General features: G+C 39.6%; 1 protein-coding gene across 6 annotated transcripts in view; it reads right to left on the bottom strand.

The window, feature by feature from the left end:
* MCTP1 (multiple C2 and transmembrane domain containing 1) overlaps positions 1-21,757 on the bottom strand; it is a 916,692-nt gene that overhangs the window by 779,195 nt on the left and 115,740 nt on the right. Inside the window, exon 1 of one of the 6 annotated variants that reach the window (XM_089679156.1) lies at positions 15,127-15,264. The exons of the other annotated variants lie outside the window; for them this stretch is intronic. Coding sequence (XP_089535282.1) covers positions 15,127-15,234 — 108 coding nt within the window. The 5' untranslated portion in view covers positions 15,235-15,264. Of the gene's footprint in view, positions 1-15,126; positions 15,265-21,757 lie in introns of those variants that run through there. 6 annotated transcript variants of the gene reach the window in all.

The following is a 21,757-nucleotide window of genomic DNA, read 5'->3' as shown; positions in this document are numbered from 1 at the left end:
TAAGCTAAGGGCAGATGGATTCCAGGAAATAAATGCTACATGAATCATCTACCCTTATTCAAGATGGCCAGAATTAGAAATGCTAGGGGGTGTCTTTCAAAGTGATTTCTCAACAAAATAAAAAGCAGTTTTGGTTTGTGGTGCTCAGATGCAGTGAAGTTCTGCTTTAAGTATAGAATGATACACTTCTACACTTTTTGAATAGAATGCAGCAAATGCCTTCAAGTAATCGCCTCGTCACTGCAATTCTTGCTTGCAGACACAGATGGCAGACACAATAAGGGTAACAGAGGGAGGGGATGATTTGTGCCCGTAGATCGGATACCCTGAGGCTGCACAATGAATGAGTTTTATACTCCTCATTCCTTTATTACCCTTTAAGTATTACTAAACCCACAACAGTATACTCAGTCTGTATATGCAGTAAAGCATGCCTGTTATACTCACTGTGGAACCAAAGGGGTTAATCCTCTGCACTGTGTAAAAAGTTTGTTTGATCCTGTCTTCTCTGCCCCTGCTCTTGTTCAAATGTCCATGTCTTATCTCCTGGTAAGACAGACTGAACCTGTAGCCCTTATGCACATGCTCAGTTTAGTGTGTATTGCTAGAGACGTTTTTTTCTTTTTTTGGGAGAGTGCATGTGATCAGTACAGGGCCAATCAGCACTGTCCAGACAGAGGTCAGGGGTTTTGCATCCTCCTAGAGCGCCTGCTGGGAGTTGTAGTCTGTGGCTGATCCACTCATGGGCTGCAAGCTGGCACCGATCTGAGTGCAGGACGAGAGAAGCCATCCAGCCGGGGACAGACGGAGCTGTGGGAGGGAGCCTTTAAATCTCCAGGAACCCAGGTGACCATCCCAGTGTCCAGAGGAGGGATATCCACATCAGGCTGTATTCCATCCCACCTTAAAGGGGACCTCTGGCTGACAACATATTAATACACTGCGCATTTAAAATGCTCATCTGGTGAGTGTGCATTTTTACCATGTTTATATGCCACTGGGATAACAAGATTTATTAGTTCATATCCGAATCACTTACATTTATTGGGACTATTATATATTATGATTGCTTTATCTGGACATTAATAATTATTTATTCATTGATTGGAATGTCAATTATTTCCTATGGTATTGATTTACTAAGCGCTTTATCTGGATATTAAGCATTTTATTTTTACTAAGCACTTTATTTGGGTATTATCCAGTTATTTATCCAGTCTTATTACAAGCGCTGCACTTTTACAATTGTTATTTTAGAAGGTATATGGTTTCCTTTTTAGTGTACCAGCTGCTTCCATTATTAAGCGCTCACCGAGTCCCGCTTTATTTTCCTCCTAGAGCTGATTGAAAACTCCTTCTACAAGCTTTAACCAGTGCTCTGCTGAAGTCACAAGACTGTTCTAACTGCTGATGAGAAAAGGTATTTAGCAGTTTTTATTTACTAAAAATAATTGCATTTCCATGTTCTGTGTACTGTGGGAGACCAGATATACTGAATGCAGGGTCCTGGGTTTATTAACACTTTAAACTAAACAAAATATAATTGTGGTGGCAATCTTTTCTTAAATAACATTCTCAGAAATGAATACATTACAAACTCAAGTCATTGAAATATTAAGACCATTATCAACCATAATGACTGTAATTTTCAGCAATGTGATTTGTAATTGACAGTCACAATAACAAAGACGTGCTTTACAGCTTAGTGCATTTAAACTTAGTGAAAGTGGAATTTGAAATTCAGGAATGTAAAAAGTTCCTGGTTTATTCAGTTATTACTATTTCAACATGATGCAGTAAAATACTAATTTATATGCAGTGTGGGTATATTGAAAAAAAATGTATCTGGGTTTGTTGGCAATATTATGTGCAGTGAAATAAGAAGCAGGTGTGAAGTTAGGACACACGTAACTGATGAAACTGTCTTATCCTGTTAGATTGTAATGCATACTGCATAACTATGAGCAACTTATTCCAATAATATTCAATGCTGCATAAACTTACATTCCCAAACAGTAGGAGAAAACAAGAAAACATTTTGTGAAAGGACACTTGACTTTTTTTACAGAAGCAACATCTACATATCAGAAAATAACTGCAATTAAAGCAGTATTAAATCCAAACCCATTTATTATATTGCAGCTTACCAATTCTAACATGTGTTGGCTGCATTAGTTTCTTTTTTGGCTTTTTTCTTCTGCTGTTCTTCAGAAATTTAAGCTCTTCAACAGAATATATCAGCTTACATGGATGAAACTGCCCATTTAAAAGGATCAGCTTTTATTTATTCATGTAAAACCTTTATCCCAAGAGGAAAAACTGTTTCCTGCAACTGATTATCAAGTGTGAGCTGGAATATGGCTTCAATTCATTATTTGTATTCAAATCTGCGAACACATTTAACACTCCCATCACCCCCAGACTGACAATGCTGCTGTCTGCTGTGTCCTGGCTCATTCCTCTAAAGTGGTGTCTCACTAATACAGGAGGTGTGTCACTGGACAGATCTCCAGGTGAAAACAGAGGGAAAAAAGCCAAATAAAAGAAAACTGATGCAGCCACCACCACATCTGATGATTGGTAAGCTGCAATATAATACATTTTTTGTTTGGGTTTAATACCACTTTAACCCCTTGAAAAGCTTTGCCCCCCCTCATGATCAGGCCATTTTTGCTATTTAGCACTGTGCTATTTTAACCGACAACTGCATGCTCATGCAACACTGTACACAAATTAAATTTATATACATTTTTTTCACACACCTAGAGCTTTCTTTTGGTGGCATTTGATCACCACTGGGTTTTTCATTTTTTATTATATAAATGAAAAAATACCAAAAATGTTTGAAAAAAAATATCTTTTTAAATTTTAAATTAAAATGTTTGCTATAAAACATATCCAATGAAAAATTTAAAAAGTTTAATTTCTTCATATACTTAGGCCAAAATGTATTCTGCTACATGTCTTTGGTAAAAAAAAAATCCCAATAAGAGTATAATATTAGGTTTGCGTAAAATTTATAGTGTCTACAAATTACCGTGTATATATACAGGAATTATTATTTTTTTTATAGTAGTAATGGCGGCGATCAGCGACCTATAGCGGGACTGTGATAGTGTGACAGGCAATCTGACAATAACTGACCTTGACATCATCAGACACAAATACAGTGATCATTGCTAATAATATGCACTGTCACAGTAATAAAGACACTGGATAGGAAGGGGTCACATCTGGGGCAATCTAAGGGTTAATTGTGGGCTAAAGGTTAATTATTCTTGAGTTTACTGTGTGCTGATTTTACTAAGGGATGTGACAGTTTTTATTCCCTGCTTTGCACAGAGACAAAAAACAGAATATCTCCGAACCCTGCAGTCAGTACAGAGATCTGTGTTGTTTACCAACACAGATCTCTCTCCTGTCATCCGCTCCAACGGATGGTGGTTACCAGCCATAAATCGGCATGTGCTGCAGCCAGTGACAGCACAGATGGGTCAGGGCGTGTGTGTGTGCCCCCTACCTGGAAGTAAACAATCAGATATATATATATGAGATCCCCTGAAGACAATGGTGATGTTGCATTTGTGAAGCCAGGGCTATGTGACCACTGCCTTCAGAGAGTGGAAATCAAAATATAAGTTTTGCGAAGAAGAATGGGCAAAAATGTCACTCTCTACATGTGCAAAGCTGGTAGAGACATCCCCAAAAGACTTGCAGCTGTAATTGCAGTTAAAGGTGGTTCTACAAAGTATTGACTTGGGGGGGGGGGGGGGGGGCTGAATACAAATGCCGCCACAATTTTCACATATTTATTTGTAATAAATTTTGAAAACCATCCATCATTTTCCTTCCACTTCAGAATTATGTGCCACTTTGTGTTGGTCTATCACATACAATCTCAATACAATACATTTACGTTTTTGGTTGTAACATGAAAAAATGTGGAGAATTAAAAGGGGTATGAGTACCTTTTCAAGGCAATGCATAATAAAGGTGTTTTTAAAAAATGGTGTATGTATGTTTATCCTTATTTATTAATCAGTTGCACTGCAATGAATTTTGGAGCTTTTTTAGCTTAGTGGGGTATAACAAATCTAGTTACCCCCCCGGATGAATTAAGTTGCACAAAAATCCTTATTACCTACATCTTTCCTCTGGGTGCACTAGCAGCATGAAATATGTGCCCATCAGCACTGTATTTAAAAGCTGAAACTCTATCCCTCGATACCACGGTGTCCCCCTGCACAGCAGACCTGTGTTCCTGGCTTCGACATCTTCAGTGTGGGCACCCGTCTGTGACAGCTTGCAGCTTGTGCCCACTGCGCATGCACGAGTAGCGCTGCACTTTGCGAATGGTCCCATAGTCTTCTGGAACCTGTCATGTGTCCCAAAAGACTACGGGGGGAGGACAACTTCTGCTTCCGATTGCCTAGACGATCGCAGTGAAAGTGAGCACCATTCAATTTCGCGTTCCCGCTCCCCAAAGGTGCCAATCCTTCACGGGGAGTGGGGAACCAGTCCTTAAAGCGGAACTTCCCCATTAAGGGTGGAGCTCTGCTTTGCAGTGAACTGAGATAACCTTCTGAATTGGCAGTTGCTGTGTTTTCTGGATAGAATCAGTAGCTCAATTACTGCTTTCACCTGTACCATGCAGTGTCATTTGATTTTGACCTAAAAGAACTACAGGTAGGGCTTCAAGATATAAGTAGAAAGTAAAGTAAGTAAGTAAAAAAAAAAAAGACACTAAAACAAAAGCTATTCCCACCAGCAGTATTGTAGTGGATTGGTATGGGGTCATTTTAACAACTTCAGCTTGCAGAAAGGAACATTTTGTTTTAAAGAAATAAAAATGGCAGATTGGTGTATTAAAAATCTAGCAGACTGGTGTTAAATAAGAACAACACCGAAGATGAAAATTGTAATACCGTAAGAAATGCACTTGCAAAAATATAAGTTAAAACCTATGTATTAATGTGCGCTGTAATTTAACTTTACTCCAGGCATACAGGTGTTAACAGACCTTTAGTTTAATGTTCACTGTATCCAGTAATGCTAGTTGCCTTTCGGTATATCTACAGCTGTCAACTGAATTCTCATAGTCTTCCATGTATCTACAGTTGGAATATCACAGTAAAGAAAATGATTACATTTGTTCAGAGTACAATGGGAGACTAAGATCTAGAGCACCTTTTCAGCACAGCGAAACCCTTGAAATAAGTTTCCAATTTCAGGGAACCCCTGCTAAAATTGACTATATGATGGACAGTGGGAAGAATGCTCCTTACACTTGTGGTTATTTAGAAGAATCAACTCCTTACAGGTAGTTAAAAAGATCAAAGGTGTCAGAGGGCAGAAATTTAAAAGAAAACTCTAGCAACCTCTGGAGGAACTCCAGAGTTCTATGGAACCTTGGTTGGGAAACCCTGATCTAGAAGTTCTAGATCTAGAAGTTGGTTTTCATGGATTAACGCATACCATGGTTGCACTATGCTTATTTAATAGAGTTCAAGTAGCTATATATTTGACTTACCATATTTCTTGACATACACACAAAAATATGTGCTTGTAATGGTAATTAAGTCATAAAATACATGGAATTTTGATGGTGAAGTTTTGCATTTTAGGAATGCCTATGTTCAAACTCATGTGTTTTATTAACCAACAGAAAATATTTTTTCTGTCATTAAAATGCTTTCTTTAGATGAGAGTTCAGCATCACTGAAGACACACATAGGAAGATGGCAGCTTTATTTTTTACAGGTGGCCATTTGAATAGAATTCATCATTTTGTCTGAGTACAAATGACATGTTGGTTCAGTAAATCACCTCAAGTGCAACCACTAGTTATATTTGCATGGCATAGTTTGTTGTGTTTGAAGTCATTGGATGATAAAATCAAATCTGTGGTCAAAATGCTCAACACAAAGAGGAAACAAGCAAACCACTTCAGTGACCATATAGATTAATTCTTTACTTCATAGATCTTCAGTAGATATCTATAATATAGGCCACATTACAGTGGTGCTGCAGCTAACATGGCTTTTTAATTGAGTTATTTACTTCATCAGTTTCAATAAATTTTCATTGAACATAGAATTCCAGGCTTGTGCTTAAAAATGCTCCCTCCCCTCTCCTAACATCTAACATACTAACTAACCTGTGTGAAAAATGTATACACTTACCTATTCTCAGGCTGCTCAGGTCAAGTCACATGATCTTTCCTGTGTCTGCCAGTGCCATCGTCAGAGAAGAGGAGAAGGCACTCTACAATGGCTGGTAATGTCTGAGAGTGGTGAACTCTCCCATAGGATTCTTATGGGCCATCTGTTGCCGGCAGATCCATACTAACATCAAGCCAGCAACTCGGTGTAGTCCATAAAGGCCCAAGCTCTATTGGCTACATACTAAAACACTCTGGTAACATTCTAAAGAATTTAGGCTGTGGCAGCCATCCTCATAGCATTGGTTGCCAGCACTCCCTCCTATCCCCTGCAGCACCTACAGCCTGACACTGGCACTGGGGAGCCAATCACATTACCAGACTGGTGCAGACTGAAAATACGGTAAGTAGGTACAGTTTTTTTTTTTTTTTGGAGCTAGATAGACTCGGAAGTAAATGTATGTCAACTGTCACAATTTATACATCAACCTGCCTATAGACTAACACTGAGCTTCTTTCTATTCAGAATCACATTAAAAAACTGCCAAAAAGATCTGATTGGAACACTCGTGGAAAAGGGGCTTTACCTTTAAGGAGTTTTGAATTAAAATGCAGCACTTTCCCTTGCCTTCTCTAATTTTTATTTGGATTGTGATACATTTTAATATAAGAACCCAGAAACATTGTAATAGAGGAACCCAGGATAAAACACAGATTTCCATACGCAGCTGCACAGACAACACAGAACACCCAAATGAGGAGAATAGGACTTTAACTACAAGTGCACTAGGCAGGCATAGAGTAAACAATAATGAAACCCTCTGAATTTTCATGAGATATGCGCTTCATTTGTATAGTAACTCGAATTTGACATTTTGCCATAGTTCATTTGCACCTGTCATTACCTGAGCGTTACACTCAATCTAAATCACAGGGTGACAGAGGAAGTATTTGGCTGCCATATCTGCATGAGGATCATTAGAATCCTTAAAGGGGAAAGACACCTGGAAAAAATCCCCATATACAGTCAGTACAAAGACAAACAGGTTCCTTTTCTGATTCATTTTGAGGTCCTGTACTTATTAGCTGAAAGTCTCCATTTCCAAAAGCCAAACAAAGTTCAGAGCTTAAAGGATAAGTTAACCTTTTAACAAAAAGTAATAAATGCACATTTTTTTGCAGGTAAAAAATGTGCATTTACTATTTTTTGTTTTAGGAGCCTGGAAAGCATTGCACCAGTGATCAGCAGATTGCTGGTGCCATGCAGGTCTCCTGCAGACTGTCAGGGTAAGCTGTTTGCCCACACATCGTATGGACAGGCAGTTTTACACTGACAGAAGAATCCATGAACTAACGCAGTTCTCAACAGTGTTGTGGTAGTTCACTGAGGACTACAAGCCAACAGCCGCAAAGACTTTTGGTACTTGTAGTTCATTGATTCACAGTGATCTGTAGTTTTCTGTAAAATGCAAACCAATATGGCTACATGGAGGTGTTCTGTACACAGATGATGTACAGAATGCCCCCTAGAAATATAATTTCCTGCTTGTGTGATTGGCTCACTGATTTCTCAGAAGTCTGCACTAAGATACAAGTCAAATTTCAGGCATCCCCTGCAACAAAAATGTCATTTTTGGTAAGATACTCCCAATAGGAAATCACATCTAAAAGGGATGTAGACCCTGTAATTTTCCTCATTAGAGCCTTGCAGGTACAGTAGCTGATTGATAATTATGAAACCACTCCCATTATATTCATTTTCCACATGGACACAGACAAACAAACTATGTCTTTCTTCAGAATAACAAAAGGTAGTAATCTGCAGTAAACTGTGATAAAATCCTTGCAATGTACATAGATCACCCAGAGGGGAAGGTTGCGTTACACTTTAACTAAACTTTCGATAATCCACCCACCTGCCAAAGTTAAACCACTCAAACCCCCACTTCCTCCTGTTCCAGTTGTTTACTTACCTCAATAGCAATGCCATAGCTTCCTTTGGTATTTACAGCCTGTCCAGTGATATTCTCTTCATAGACTTGTTTGTAGCCAAGAGATCGTCAGTATACACCACCATTCAACTCAATGGGGAAATTGGTTGGACAGGCAAGCGAGCACTCCTGGCTTCCTCCCTTACCTAAATGCACGTGTGTGATTAGGGAAGGAATCTGAAGAGCTCATTCCTGATTCTCCACATCCATCTGCTATCTGCAGAACAATAATATCAGAGGCTGGAAAACTAAGCAATGATTTGCAAAACACGGAACAGCATTTTAATATATTGAAGTGGTTCTAAAGGCTTAAGAATAGTTTTTACCTTAATGTATTCTATGTATTAACGTAAAAAACCTTCCAGTATCACCTCAACCCTCACCCACCCCCCATCCCGCAGCACTCCCTAAATACTTACCTGGCTCCTCTTTCGATCCAGCGTTGTGCCCAAAACCAGCATTGCAGTTCCCTCTATCTCTCCTCTCAAAGGTACAGAGGCAGCAGCGGGAAACATTGGCTACTGCTGCTATCGGTCAAATCCCATGAGGAGGCAGAAGGGGGCAGGGCCGGGCCAAGCTGTGTGTGTCTATGTATACACACAGCCCGGCTTGGGAGTGTGGCCGCATGCCTGCCGCCAGCAGATTGTTATGGGGGCAGACACAGAAGAAGATCCTGAAACCATAAGAAGCCAGCAAGAAGATGTCAGCCCTAGAAAGGTAGTTTGTGGATATCACAGCTTGCTGGACTGGAAATGTGTATAGTTCCTATTTAAGGGAGTTTTAGGCTAACTTCCTACCTTTCATTTTTTTTTACATGCATTTATGTGCTTCAAATTCTGTGCTCTGTATCTAGGGAGGTATGAGAGGAACTTTGAATTTTACAAATGTAACTAGGCCAAAAGAATGTGGCCTATTGCCAAGGGTGGTTCTTAGTGCATGAAAATGCATGTAGCCTGTGTTTGCTTTCGCTCCTATTGACTTTTAGAAGCCCCTTGATGCATATCAACGAAAAAAAATGTACCTGAACATTTTTTTATGACGTGCTGCAATGCACAGTAGATTTGTGACCCACGACCATTGAAAACAACAGGTTGCCAAACACATATTTATGTTGTTGCTGTTTTGTCTCCCTTTACATTGTAAAGTGCTGAGCAAATTGTTGGCACTATATAAATCCTGTATTATAATAATAATGTATTTATTTTTTTTCAGGCTTACAAATCCAGAATACAAGCAGGCTAATTCAATATTTCAATGCACGATGAAATTAATGAAATGACTAAGCAAAGTACTGTTATATTTACTGCAGTCAGAAGAGGAAAAAAAAAAGTAATATCCAATTGGCTGCCATGAGTTACTGTACATTGGCCATGGTCATTGTACATTAAGGCCTCTTGCACACTGCAGCTTGAAAAATCTCAGTACAGCGTTTTTTTACTACTTTGTAATGCCCAACACAGCCTGTGTGACACGGAAGCAGATTTTGCATTATATAAAATCTGCACTGCAACAGATGTTTTATTACATACAGCCTGTGATGACTACAATGAATGCTCTATTACACGTATGTCATTGTAGTAGATGCTGAAAATTTTGTGACACAGATATATATATATATACATATATACACACACACACATATATATATATATATATATATATATATATACACACACATATACATACAGAGAGAGAGAGATGACCTATTAGATGGCTTATGACTTTAGCAAATGTCATACACAAGTCTAGTAGCACATGTAAATGTGGAAATGTCATTTAGGATGTCAGCAGAAGAGTTAGTAAAGGGTGAGGCAGCATTGTGATGACTTACATAGTTACATAGTTAGTCTGGCTGAAAAAAGATAAAAGTCCATCCAGTTCAACCATTAAAAAAACAAAATGCACATGTGTGAACCAGGGCTTAATATAGAACTTCATTCTCTCAATTAACATTGACTATTTTGAATCCTTATCCTGCTAGCATTAGTAAATAGAAAGCAGAGTACATCATATTTACTTGTTTAAACTGTTTTCTTTCTACATTTCTTTAGTTACTTCCTGGCTTCAATGCCTAGGCAAATTATGTCATAGTTACATAGTTAGTCTGGCTGAAAAAAGACGAAAGTCCATCCAGTTCAACCATTAAAAAAAAAAAGTTAGAATCGTACACCCACAGTTGATCCAGAGGAAGGCAAAAAAAACCCAGCAAAGCATGATCCAATTTGCTCCTGCAGGGGAAAAAATTGCTTCCTGATCCCCCGAGAGGCAATCGGACATTCACTGAATCAACTTTACCTATAAATGTTAGTATCCGGTTATATTATGTGTATCCAAGAAACAATCCAGGCCTTTTTTAAAGCAATGCACTGAACTGGCCAGAACCAACTCTTGAGAGAGTCTATTCCGCATGTTCACAGCTCTCACTGTGAAGAAACCTTTCTGTGTTTGGAGATTAAATTTCTTTTCCTCCAGACGTAAAGAGTGCCCCCTTGTCTTACGTAATGACCTCAGGGTGAATAACTCTACACCGAGTTCACTATATAACCCACTGATGTATTTATACATGGAGATCATATCCCCCCTTAATCTCCTATTCTCAAGAGAGAATAAATTCAGTTCCTCTAATCTTTCCTCATAGCTGCGTTCCTCCATGCCTCTTATCAGTTTGGTTGCCCTTCTCTGCACTTTCTCCAGTTCCCCAATGTTCTTTTTGTGAATTGCTGCCCAAAACTGAACTACATATTCCAGATGAGGTCTTGCTAATGATTTGTACAGGGGTACTATGATATCTCTCTCTGGAGTCTATACCTCTTTTAATACAAGAGAGGATTTTGCTCGCTTTAGAAACCGCAGCTTGGCATTCCATGCCATTATTAAGCTTGTGATCTACCAGAACCCCCAGATCCTTCTCCACCATTGATTCCCCCAGTTGTACCCCTCTAGTATGTATGATGCATACATATTCTTAGCCCCCAAGTGCATAACTGTACATTTATCAACATTAAACCTCATTTGCCACATAGTTGCCCAATTAAACAGTGCATTGAGGTCGGCTTGTAAATTGTAGACATCCTGTAAGGGCAATATTTCACTGCACAGCTTGGTGTCATCTGCAAAGACTGAAATGGGATTTTTAATCTCAGACCCTATATCGTTTATAAATATATTAAAAAGTAAGGGTCCCAACACTGAACCTTGGGGTACACCACTGACAACCCTAGACCATTCAGAGTATGAATCATTAACCACTACTCTTTAAATATGATCTTTTAGCCAGTTTTCCATTCATTTACATAATTCAATTTTTCAATTTTTCCACCATCAGACACAGCGACCAGCAAGCCTAAAAGACCCCAGGTGGAAAAATTGAATTACTGCATCTTGCAACTCATCATTCCTGGAAGTAAACTACCATTGCAAATCGCCTCATCTGTCCAATTGAGGACAAAAAGATGTTTTAGCCTATTTTATAGTTAGGCTATAATTAAGGTGAGTGCATAAGAAAACTACATCCTGTTTAAATATTTTTACGGAGTGGACACTAAAAAGGATTTATGTTAATTATTGGACTTTTTTTTAATAATATTAATTTTATACACATATTTATTCATTTTTATTTTTTCATATTATAGAGTTTTAAATATATCACAATCACTGGTTGATATTTATATCATTCACAGATTTTGTTTATTCTAATATATATTTTGTGTGTGGACTATATAATATATGGTTAAATTAAGCACATATTGCACTTTATAAATAACTGAATTTATTTAGTGGAGCGCAGCACTTATTAATTAATTATGTTACATGTTCCACCATAAAAACGGGTGGAACATGTAACATGTTCCCAAAACTGAACTTATGCACTGGTGCGCAGTCATGTTGGAACAGGAATGGGCCATCCCCAAACCATTCCCACAAAGTTTGGAGCATGAAATTATCCAAAATGTCTTGGTATGCTGACACCTTAAGAGTTCCCTTCACTGGAACTAAGGGGCCAAGCCCAATCCCTGAAAATGACCCCACACCATAACCCCCCCTCCACCAAACTTTACATTCGGCACAATGCAGTCAGGCAAGTACCGTTCTCCTGGCAACTGTCAAACCCAGACACATCCATCGAATTGCCAGACAGAGAAGCATGATTTGTCATACCAGAGAACAGGTCTCCACTGCTCCAGTGGCGGCATGCTTTACACTACTGCATCCGACACTTTGCATTGCACTTGGCTTGGATGCAGCTGCTCAGCCATGGAAACCCATTCAATGAAATTCTCTATGCACTGTTGTTTTGCCAATGTGAAGGCCATACAAAGTTTGGAGATCTTTAGCTACTGACTCTGCAGACAGTTGGCAACTTCTGTGCACTGTGCGCTTCAGCATACACTGACCCTGCTCTGTCATTTTACGTGGCCTACCACTTTGTGGCTGAGTTGCTGTTGTTCCCAGTTGTTTCCACTTTGTTACGTGGAATATTTAGTAGCAAGGAAATGTCAGGGATGTACTTATTGCACAGGTGACTACCTATCACAGTATCACGCTTGAATTCACTGAGCTCCTGAGAGCGACCCATTCATTCACAAATGTTTGTAGAAGCAGCCTGCATGCCTGGGTACTGGATGTTATTACTTTTGGCAATATAGCATGTGTGTATATATATATAGATTATAAAATGATAGTAGATGTTGCCTCACAAAGTCTATATGATATAGCCATAGATGTCTATATGACACTGTAATCAAATGTTGTACCACATACAATAATGTAACAGATATCACACTTTACACAGCCAGTAGACAGTGTAATCGATATTGTATCACACAGACTATTTGACACTATAATAGATGCTACACAGAGCCTGGATGACACTGCATTGGGGGTGTATTACCTGCCCAGTCTATGTCACAGTCATTGCTGCATTTATAAGGGAAACAAGGACCAAAACCCCCAGGCCCTCCTTCCATATACAAAAATATAATACTAAAATTAGTTTAATTATTAAAAATAATTTTGGGAGAAATTATTTTGCCTGCCATCATCTGCAGAAGTTTTTGCTTTGGTATATGCTATCGGTTTTTTAACGATTTCAGTGTTTACACCCTTATGGAAGGCAGTCTTTGCCTGTGTGTGTGCTTATGCACAAATATATAATGACATTGTGTCACACATTTTGAAAAATGTGTGACTGCCATTGAGAAAGTAAACCAGCTCCATAGTTATCAATTAGTTAGTTAGAAAAGTCTATATTCTGTTTTATATATTTATGTGGTAGATCCATAGGTTGTATTTCTGCCCTTTTTATCTATCAAATTCTACTATTCTAAAATGTATTGTTCCTTAAAGTAGAACTATAGGCAAAACCTTTTGTTCATTTTGGATAGAGTAAGAGAGGGTTATAACACCTGTCAGAATATTTTTTTTCCATCTGCATCTCACTGGGGAGATTTCCCTTCCTGTCCCATAGCCACAAGAGGAAGTGAGAGGAAATCCCTGCAAATTAATAGAATCCCTTGGGAATGCCAAGGGAACTAGTGTCCCTATTGGAAGGCATCCCCACTATTTTTGTTCTGGGGACAACCCAAAAGTTGGGATTTCCATTTACTTTCAATGATATTGGTAAACAAGACAAATAGAGAGGGTGAATCTCCCTAACAGGGGCACGGACAACAGTAAAAATGGATGGGTTATGTAATCCATCTCCTATTTGTCCAAAACTAAAAAAAAAAAGGTTTGCTTTTTGTTGTACTTTAATCTTTTTTTAACACTAATTTTCAAAGGTATGCAGTAAAGACTTTAATGTGTAAATTTTGTAATTTGAAGTATTTTTAAATCCTTTCCTGTGAGGAACCCACCAAACCTGAAATATTTCTTCAAGCTGGTGGTAATGCTTGCCACCCTTTGAAAAGTGATTGCTTTTCAGAGGGCAGTATAGCAGCCGTTGGCAGTTAAGGAAATGATCCTGCCGCCTCTAGTTTTTTTTTTTTTTTTTTTTAATCCCAAGAGGGATTTGGAAATCGATGGGCACATTTCACCACCTGTGCTGCTAGTCAAGCTCTGCAGCCCAAATAAAAAATGGTGAGGTTGGGCACGTGAACAGTCCCGTCAGGCTGTAATGTTAGCATTTGGATGTGCAGCCATGGGGTGTTAAAACCATGGCTCTATCTGCCCCTTTTTTACTGCTCCCGGCCAATCATGTGAAAGAGCCCAAAGTGTCCCGGCCCCCCCCAAGCTCCTAATCTGGCCCCGGACACAGTAGAAATTACTCTCTGTATGATAATACAATAGATTCCACATAGCATGCAGTCTGTGTAACAGTGTAGTTGATGCTGTAATACAGAGTCTGGTGTCACTGTAGTAGATGCTGTATGATGGACATTGATGTATTATATACACACTGGTGGCCAATATTGTAGATTTTATATTATGTACAGTTAATATAAGTTATATTGTATGTGTTCTGTAATACAATGTTGTTGATAACAGTGACTTTGCAATATTTTAAATATACTCCAGTCGAGAAATTCTATTTCTGAAAATGTGAATGTAAGGTTCCACGCTCCTGTGACACCTGCCGTTTATTTTTGGCACAAATGAGATGACTAAATGCTAATGCAAATACAGTATATCAAATTACCCGGCTTTCATTTCAAGTACAAAATCACAGCCACTTCCAACTAGTCAAAAGATCAATTTTGTCTGCATTACAGGAAACAAATAAAAACAAAAAAATCAGATCTATATAACAATATCAGAAATGATGGCAAATAACTGTCTATAACATTGACTGATCATAACATGTTTCTGATGCTGTGCCACTGGATATAAATGACACTGAATTAAGAAAAATATTAATATTAATTTCTAATAAAATATCTCTATTCTGAATGTATTTAATCTGTACTTATCCATAAAAGATATTTTGGCACTACTAATAGTTGTTAATTCTATATATTAATACAAATGATACCTTACCACTGTGTGGAGAGAAGCCATAAGGTCCTGTACGGAATCAAGGCAGTTCATGCAGCTATTCCTGTGGAATGGGAAGGTTGCCATCACACATGAAGCTCCAGTGACCATCCAGATCACCAAGTGCCTTAAGACTGAAGAGCAATATGCACTGACAATGTGGAAGCAGCACAGGGGCACAGAGGTGTGGTTCTAATCTCCATGTCATTTCCATGGGGACACCGCTTTCCTTAAAGTGAATCTGTTAAATGTGAAGTCACAGCACAGTATGGAAGAGATGCTTGTGTCTTCAGCCAAGTAATCTGCAGTGGAAATTTTCAGATTCTACATAAAAAAAATATTCATATATTCATCTATCTATCCAGTCGTATGCGACCCTTGGCGATTGCATGGACTGTCACTCATAAGTGACTTTTTCCATGAATTCTCTTAGCAATTATTTTTACAGGGTAGATTGCCAGGTCTTTCCCCAACCCCTACCATGCAGGAGATCCCGTATGGCCAGGGATGAAACTAGGACAATTTAGACAGGAGCCAATTAACCTACCAGCATGTCTTTGGAGTGTGGGAGGAAACCGGAGCACCTGGAGGAAACCCATACAAGCACAGGGAGAACATGCAAACTCCATGCAGGAGGCACCATGGTTGGGAATCGAACCCATGACGAAAGAGCAGGGCCCTCAAACCCCTTGTGTATTGTATTGTTACTGTCTTGTCTCATGTTCTGTCCCCCTTGCTACTGTACAGTGCTGAGCATACCCTTTGGCGCTATATAAATACTGTATAATAATAATAATTTACTGCAAGGCAGACGTGCTAACCACCAGGCCAATGTGCCGCCCCAAGTATTCATACCCCTTGACATTTTCCACATTTTGTCATGTTACAACTAAAAACGTCAATGTATTATATTGAGATTTTATGTGATAGACCAACACAAAGTGGCACACAATTGTGAAGTGGAAGGAAAATGATAAATGGTTTTCAACATTTTTTACAAATAAATATCTGAAAAGTGTGGCATGCATTTGTATTCAGCCCCCCTGATTCCATACTTTATAGAACCACCTTTTGCTGCAATTACAGCTGCAAGTCTTTTTGGGTATGTCTCTACAGAGTGACATTTTTGCCCATTCTTCTTTGCTAAATAGTTCAAGCTCTGTCAGATTGGATGGAGGGCATCTGTGAACAGCAATTTTCAAGTCTTGCCACAGATTCTCAATTGAATTTAGTTCTGGACTTTGGCTAAGCCATTCTAACACATGAATATGCTTTGATCTAAACCATTCCATTGTAGCCCCGGCTGTATGTTTAGGGTTGTTGTCCTGCTGGAAGGTGAATCTTCACCCCAGTCTTAAGTCTTTTGCAGACTCTAACAGGTTTTCTTCTAGGCTTGCCCTGTATTTGGCTCCATCCATCTTCCCATCAACTCTGACCAGCTTCCCTGTCCCTGCTAAAGAACAAGATGCTGCCACCACCATGTTTCACAGTGGGGATGGTGTGTTCAGGGCAGGGGCGGACTGGCCATTAGGAAAGGGCCCAGGGTCAGTAGGGGGCCCCATGAGATGCCCCTGGTACCTTTTTCATAGGCTTTTTTGAGTTTGGGCAAGGACACAGGGGCCCCATGAACCCCTATTGCCCGGGGGCCCCATGAGTTGTCAGTCCGCCCCTGGTTCAGGGTGATGTGCAGTGTGAGTGTTCCACAACACATAGCGTTTTGCTTTTAGGCCAAAAAGTTCAATTTTGGTCTCGTCTGACCAGAGCACCTTTTTCAACGTTTGCTGTGACCCCCACATGGTTTCTTGCAAACTGAAAATGAGACTTCTTATGGCTTTCTTTCAATAATGGCTTTCTTCTTGCCACTCTTCCATAAAGGCCAGATTTGTGGAGTGCACGACTAATAGTTGTCCTGTGGACAGATTCTCCCACCTGAGCTGTGGATTTCTGCAGCTCCTCCAGACAGAGTTACCATGGGCCTCTTGGCTGCTACTCTGATTAATGCTTTCCTTGCCCGGCCTGTCAGTTTAGGTGGATGGCCATGTCTGGATAGGTTTGCAGTTGTGCCATACTCTTTCCATTTTCGGATGATAGATAGAACAGTGCTCTATGAGATATGCAAAGCTTGGGATATTTTTTTATAACCTAACCCTGCTTTAAACTTCTCCACAACTTTATCCCTAACCTGTCTGGTATGTTAATTGGCCTTCATGATGCTGTTTGTTCACTAATGTTCTCTAACAAACCTCTGAGGGCTTCACGGAACAGCTGTATTTATACTGAGATTAAATTACACACAGGTGGACTCTATTTACTAATTAGGTGACTTTTGAAGGCAATTGGTTCCACTAGATTTTAGTTAGGGTATCAGAGTAAAGGAGGCTCAATACAAATGCACGCCACACTTTTCAGATATTAAATTTTTTTTAAAGTTTGAAAAACATTTATCATTTTCCTTCCACTTCACAATTATGTGCCACTTTGTGTTGGTCTATCACAAAAAATTACAATAAATTACATTTATGTTTTTGGTTGTAACATGACAAAAACGTGGAAAGTTTCAAGGGCTATGAATACTTTTTCAAGGCACTGTATACAGCAGCTTACCAATCATTAGATGTTGAGGCATTCATTTTATTTTTTTTCTCCTTTATTTTCACCTGGTGATCCAGCCAGAAATCATTGTCAGTCTGGTGAGAGGGGAGTGTAAGATGTACTAGCAGATTTAGATCTACTAAACAATTTGAAGCCAACCTCAGCTCACACTTTTTAAGCAGGTACAGCAACAGTTTTGTTCTATTTGGGATAAAGGTTTTACATAAATAAACAAAAGCTGACTTTTGCAAGCACCTTTGTCAGTGGTAAATGGTTTGTCTCAACCCTCTAACTGTTACATCTGCAGGACAGATTGTTCTAGCAAAAAACAACAGACTTACTGGTAGGATCAACAGGTGAAAATAAAGGAAATAAAGCCTAAAAAAGAAAACTAGTACAGCTACATCTAAGAATTGGTAAGCTGCAATATAATAAATGCTTGCTTTTGGGTTTAATAACGCTTTAAAGGAAACAAACTTCCCCAAATACTCACCTCCCCTCGCCAGCATCTTCTTCTTGTTTTCTTCCAGGTACCAGGTCTTTGGCTAGCGGAGAATGAGGTAACTGCTACACACACATGCAAAAGCCCAAAAACACCTCTAAGGGCTAATGTACACTGCAGCTGGTAAACTCACGTTTAGGAGCTGTTCAGCGTTTTTTTTTTCAGCAGCTCCTGAACTCACCCTAATGTTTTCCTATGTGTCCATGTACACATCATCGTTTACAGTCATTTACAGGCAATTGAGTTTACAGTCGTTTTTTTTGAATGCAGAAAACTTGCGTTCAGCAGTCGATTTTATCAGCATTTCAAATGCAAAACACTTGTAAACGTGGATAAACGCACCTAAACGCGGCAGATCGCATTTATAAGCGATTGCGTCTGAAATTTTTTTTTAACTCTTCCAGTTCCCAATGCTGTCCAGAGCCTTTTTTCATCATGAAAAATGCATGCAAAGTGTTTTCAAGGTACTCAGATGGACAAAACACTGAACACAGGATGTTCCTACCAAGCTTGTCTCACATTGTAATTACAAATTTACACCTCAGACCTCTCCCACCCTCGGAAACAAAAGATATGTTAATGCCCATTCACACCTCAATTCCTCATGCAGACCCCCTGCCAGGTAACCTTAATGACTCACTCCACCAGACACCTATCACACCCTTAGAAACAAAAGAAATGTTAATGAGCAACTCACACCTAAGCTGATATTAACACATACCGCTGTCTCTGCTTCTACTCTGTGTATTTCTCTGAAACAGTCTGAAATAGTTAATAATTTACCACATTTCAGTGCACTCTGGGCATTTGGGAGGTTCTCCTGTGCTTATCTTTAAAAAACGCTTATAAACACAAACGCACATAAACGCGCACAAACGCGTTATGCAAACGCGGCTAAACAGACATTTTTTAACCTACATTTTCCAGCAGTCAGTTTCCATCGTTCAGAAGTGTCCCGTGTACATGGGGTCTAAATCACCTGGCTATGCTCATGCTAAATGTGAACGGGGCTGGTGTCTGCACATCTGACTGTCTTAAGGATGGCTTAGTCCTAAATGAACTAATATAACGTAACAATGTAATCCTTCCCGAAGCTAACGTGTTTAGATATAGAATAGAAAAACCACACAAATGTGAACTAGTTTAACAGACAGAGAAACCCACCTTGTACCAAGATTCTGCCACTCACAGTGTTACTGAATACCCAGAAATGTGCTAAGTGCAATTCAAGTGGCTCCATGGATCCAGAAACCTGGCACATCCTATATATCAATTTAACAACTTGCATTTGCCCAATTTGTTTTGCTACAATGAGTGTATGGGATAGTAAAATATGTTTTTAATGTCTGCTATTTTTTATCTGTTCACAACAGAGCTCTGTAATTGTAAGAATGAACTGTATGAAAATAAACAATTACAGTTATGTACTATGATAAAGAAAAACTGTTAACAGACAGAAGCAATTCAGTTCCTCAGATGACATCTTAGATGGCTTATGACTTTAGCAAATGTCATACACAAGTCTAGCAGCACATGTAAATGTGGAAATGTCATTTAGGTGTCAGCAGAAGAGTTAGTGAAGGGTGAGACAGCACTGTGGTCACTTGTGGCCAGCTGGTCAATGGGCACAGCTTTCCTTGTCGGTGCGACAGTATAAGTGCAAAAAGATTCAATTAGCAGTCCCACACTAACAATATATAATATACATAATGATTTTATATATAATATGCACTGTGTATGTATATACTATATATATATGTATATACATACACACACATGCATACTATATTGCCGAAAGTATTGGGAAGCCTCCCTTTACACACACATGAACTCTAATGGCATCCCAGTCTTAGTCTGTAGGCTTCAATATTGAGTTGGCCCACCCTTTGCAGCTATAACAGCTTCAACTCTTCTGGGAAGGCTGGCCACAAGCTATAGGAGTGTGTCTATGGGAATGTTTGTCCATTCTTCCAGAAGCTCATTTGTGAGGTCAGGCACTGATCTCGGACGAGAAGGCCTGGCTCGCAGTCTCCACTCTTATTCATCCCAAAGGTGTTCTATCGGGTTGAGGTCAGGACTCTGTGCAGGCCAGTCAAGTTCTTTCACCCCAAACTCGCTCATCCATGTCTTTATGGACCTTGCTTTGTGCACTGGTACGCAGTCATGTTGGAACAGGAAGGGGCTATCCCCAAACTGCTCTCACAAAGTTGAGAGCATGAAATTGTTCAAAATGTCTTGGTATGCTGACGCATTAAGAGTTCCCTTCACTGGAATTAGGGGCCAAGACTAACCCCTGAAAAACAACCCCACACCATAATCCCTCCATCAAACTTTACACTTGGCACAATGCAGTCAGACAAGTACCGTTCTCCTGGCAACCGCCAAACCCAAACATGTCCATCGGATTGCCAGACAGAGAAGTGTGATTCATCACTCCAGAGAACATGTCTTCACTGCTCTAGAGTCCATTGGCAGTGTGCTTTACACTACTGCATCTGATGGTGTGCATTGCATTTGGTGATGTAAGGTATGGATGCAGCTGCTTGGCCATGGAAACCCATTCCATGAAGCTCTCTATGCACTGTTGTTGTGCTAATCTGAAGGCTATACAAAGTTTGGAGATCTTTAGCTATTGACTCTGCAGACAGTTGGCGACTTCTGCGCACTGTACGATTCAGCATGCGCTGACCCCGCCTGTCATTTTACGTGGCCTACCACTTCATGGCTGAGTTGCTGTTGTTCCCAGTTGCTTCCACTTTGTTACAATACCACTAACAGTTGACCGTGGAATATTTAGTAGCAAGGAAATTTCATAGATGGACGTATTGCACAGGTGGCAACCTATCACAGTACCACACTTGAATTCACTGAGCTCCTGAGAGCGACCCATTCTTTCACAAATGTTTGTAGAAGCCGTCTGCATGCCTAGGTGCTTGATTTTATACACCTGTGGCCATGGAGGTGATTGGAACACCTGAATCCAATGATTTGGAGGAGTGTCCCAATACTTTTGGCAATATGGTGTATATTGCGATATGGGGGATCCTGGAATCACAAGCCATCTGTATAGTAAAGCAATCAATCCTTATTCCTCCAAAAACAGGCAACACAAAATAGCCTTCTTCAGCATAAACATAAACAAATAGTCCATACACTTATGGCTCAAAAACAAGGATACGGCTCACTGCCAGCATAAACCTCTTCCCGTACGGGGTTTAGGGCCAATTAACACTGATGAGGTGTGGGAAACCTCATTTGTTTTGGACAGGAATCACACCACTTTCCTGTTCAAATCACGTGAGATCCTTTTGCAGGACCCTATTTTTTCTGCACTGGAATCGGATAGTATTGGTGTTCACTCCCATGCGATCTGATTCAGCGAATCGCACTGCATTTTAGGAACCGTTTTGGGGGTGTAACTTAACATTGACACCCGAGAGTGGTTCACATGAACAGAATGTAATTCTGATGCGGTGTGGGAAGTGCACAGAATTAGCTGCAATCCAGCACTGCGTCAGTGTGAAATGGGCCTTAAAGAGG

This window comes from Staurois parvus, unplaced genomic scaffold, assembly GCF_062004578.1.
Source record: "Staurois parvus isolate SC_StPar_1 unplaced genomic scaffold, SC_StPar_1.0 ptg000218l, whole genome shotgun sequence".
NCBI lineage: Eukaryota > Metazoa > Chordata > Amphibia > Anura > Ranidae > Staurois > Staurois parvus.
The sequence above is the reverse complement of the archived record's forward strand: the minus strand, read 5'-3'. Positions and strand labels throughout refer to the sequence as shown.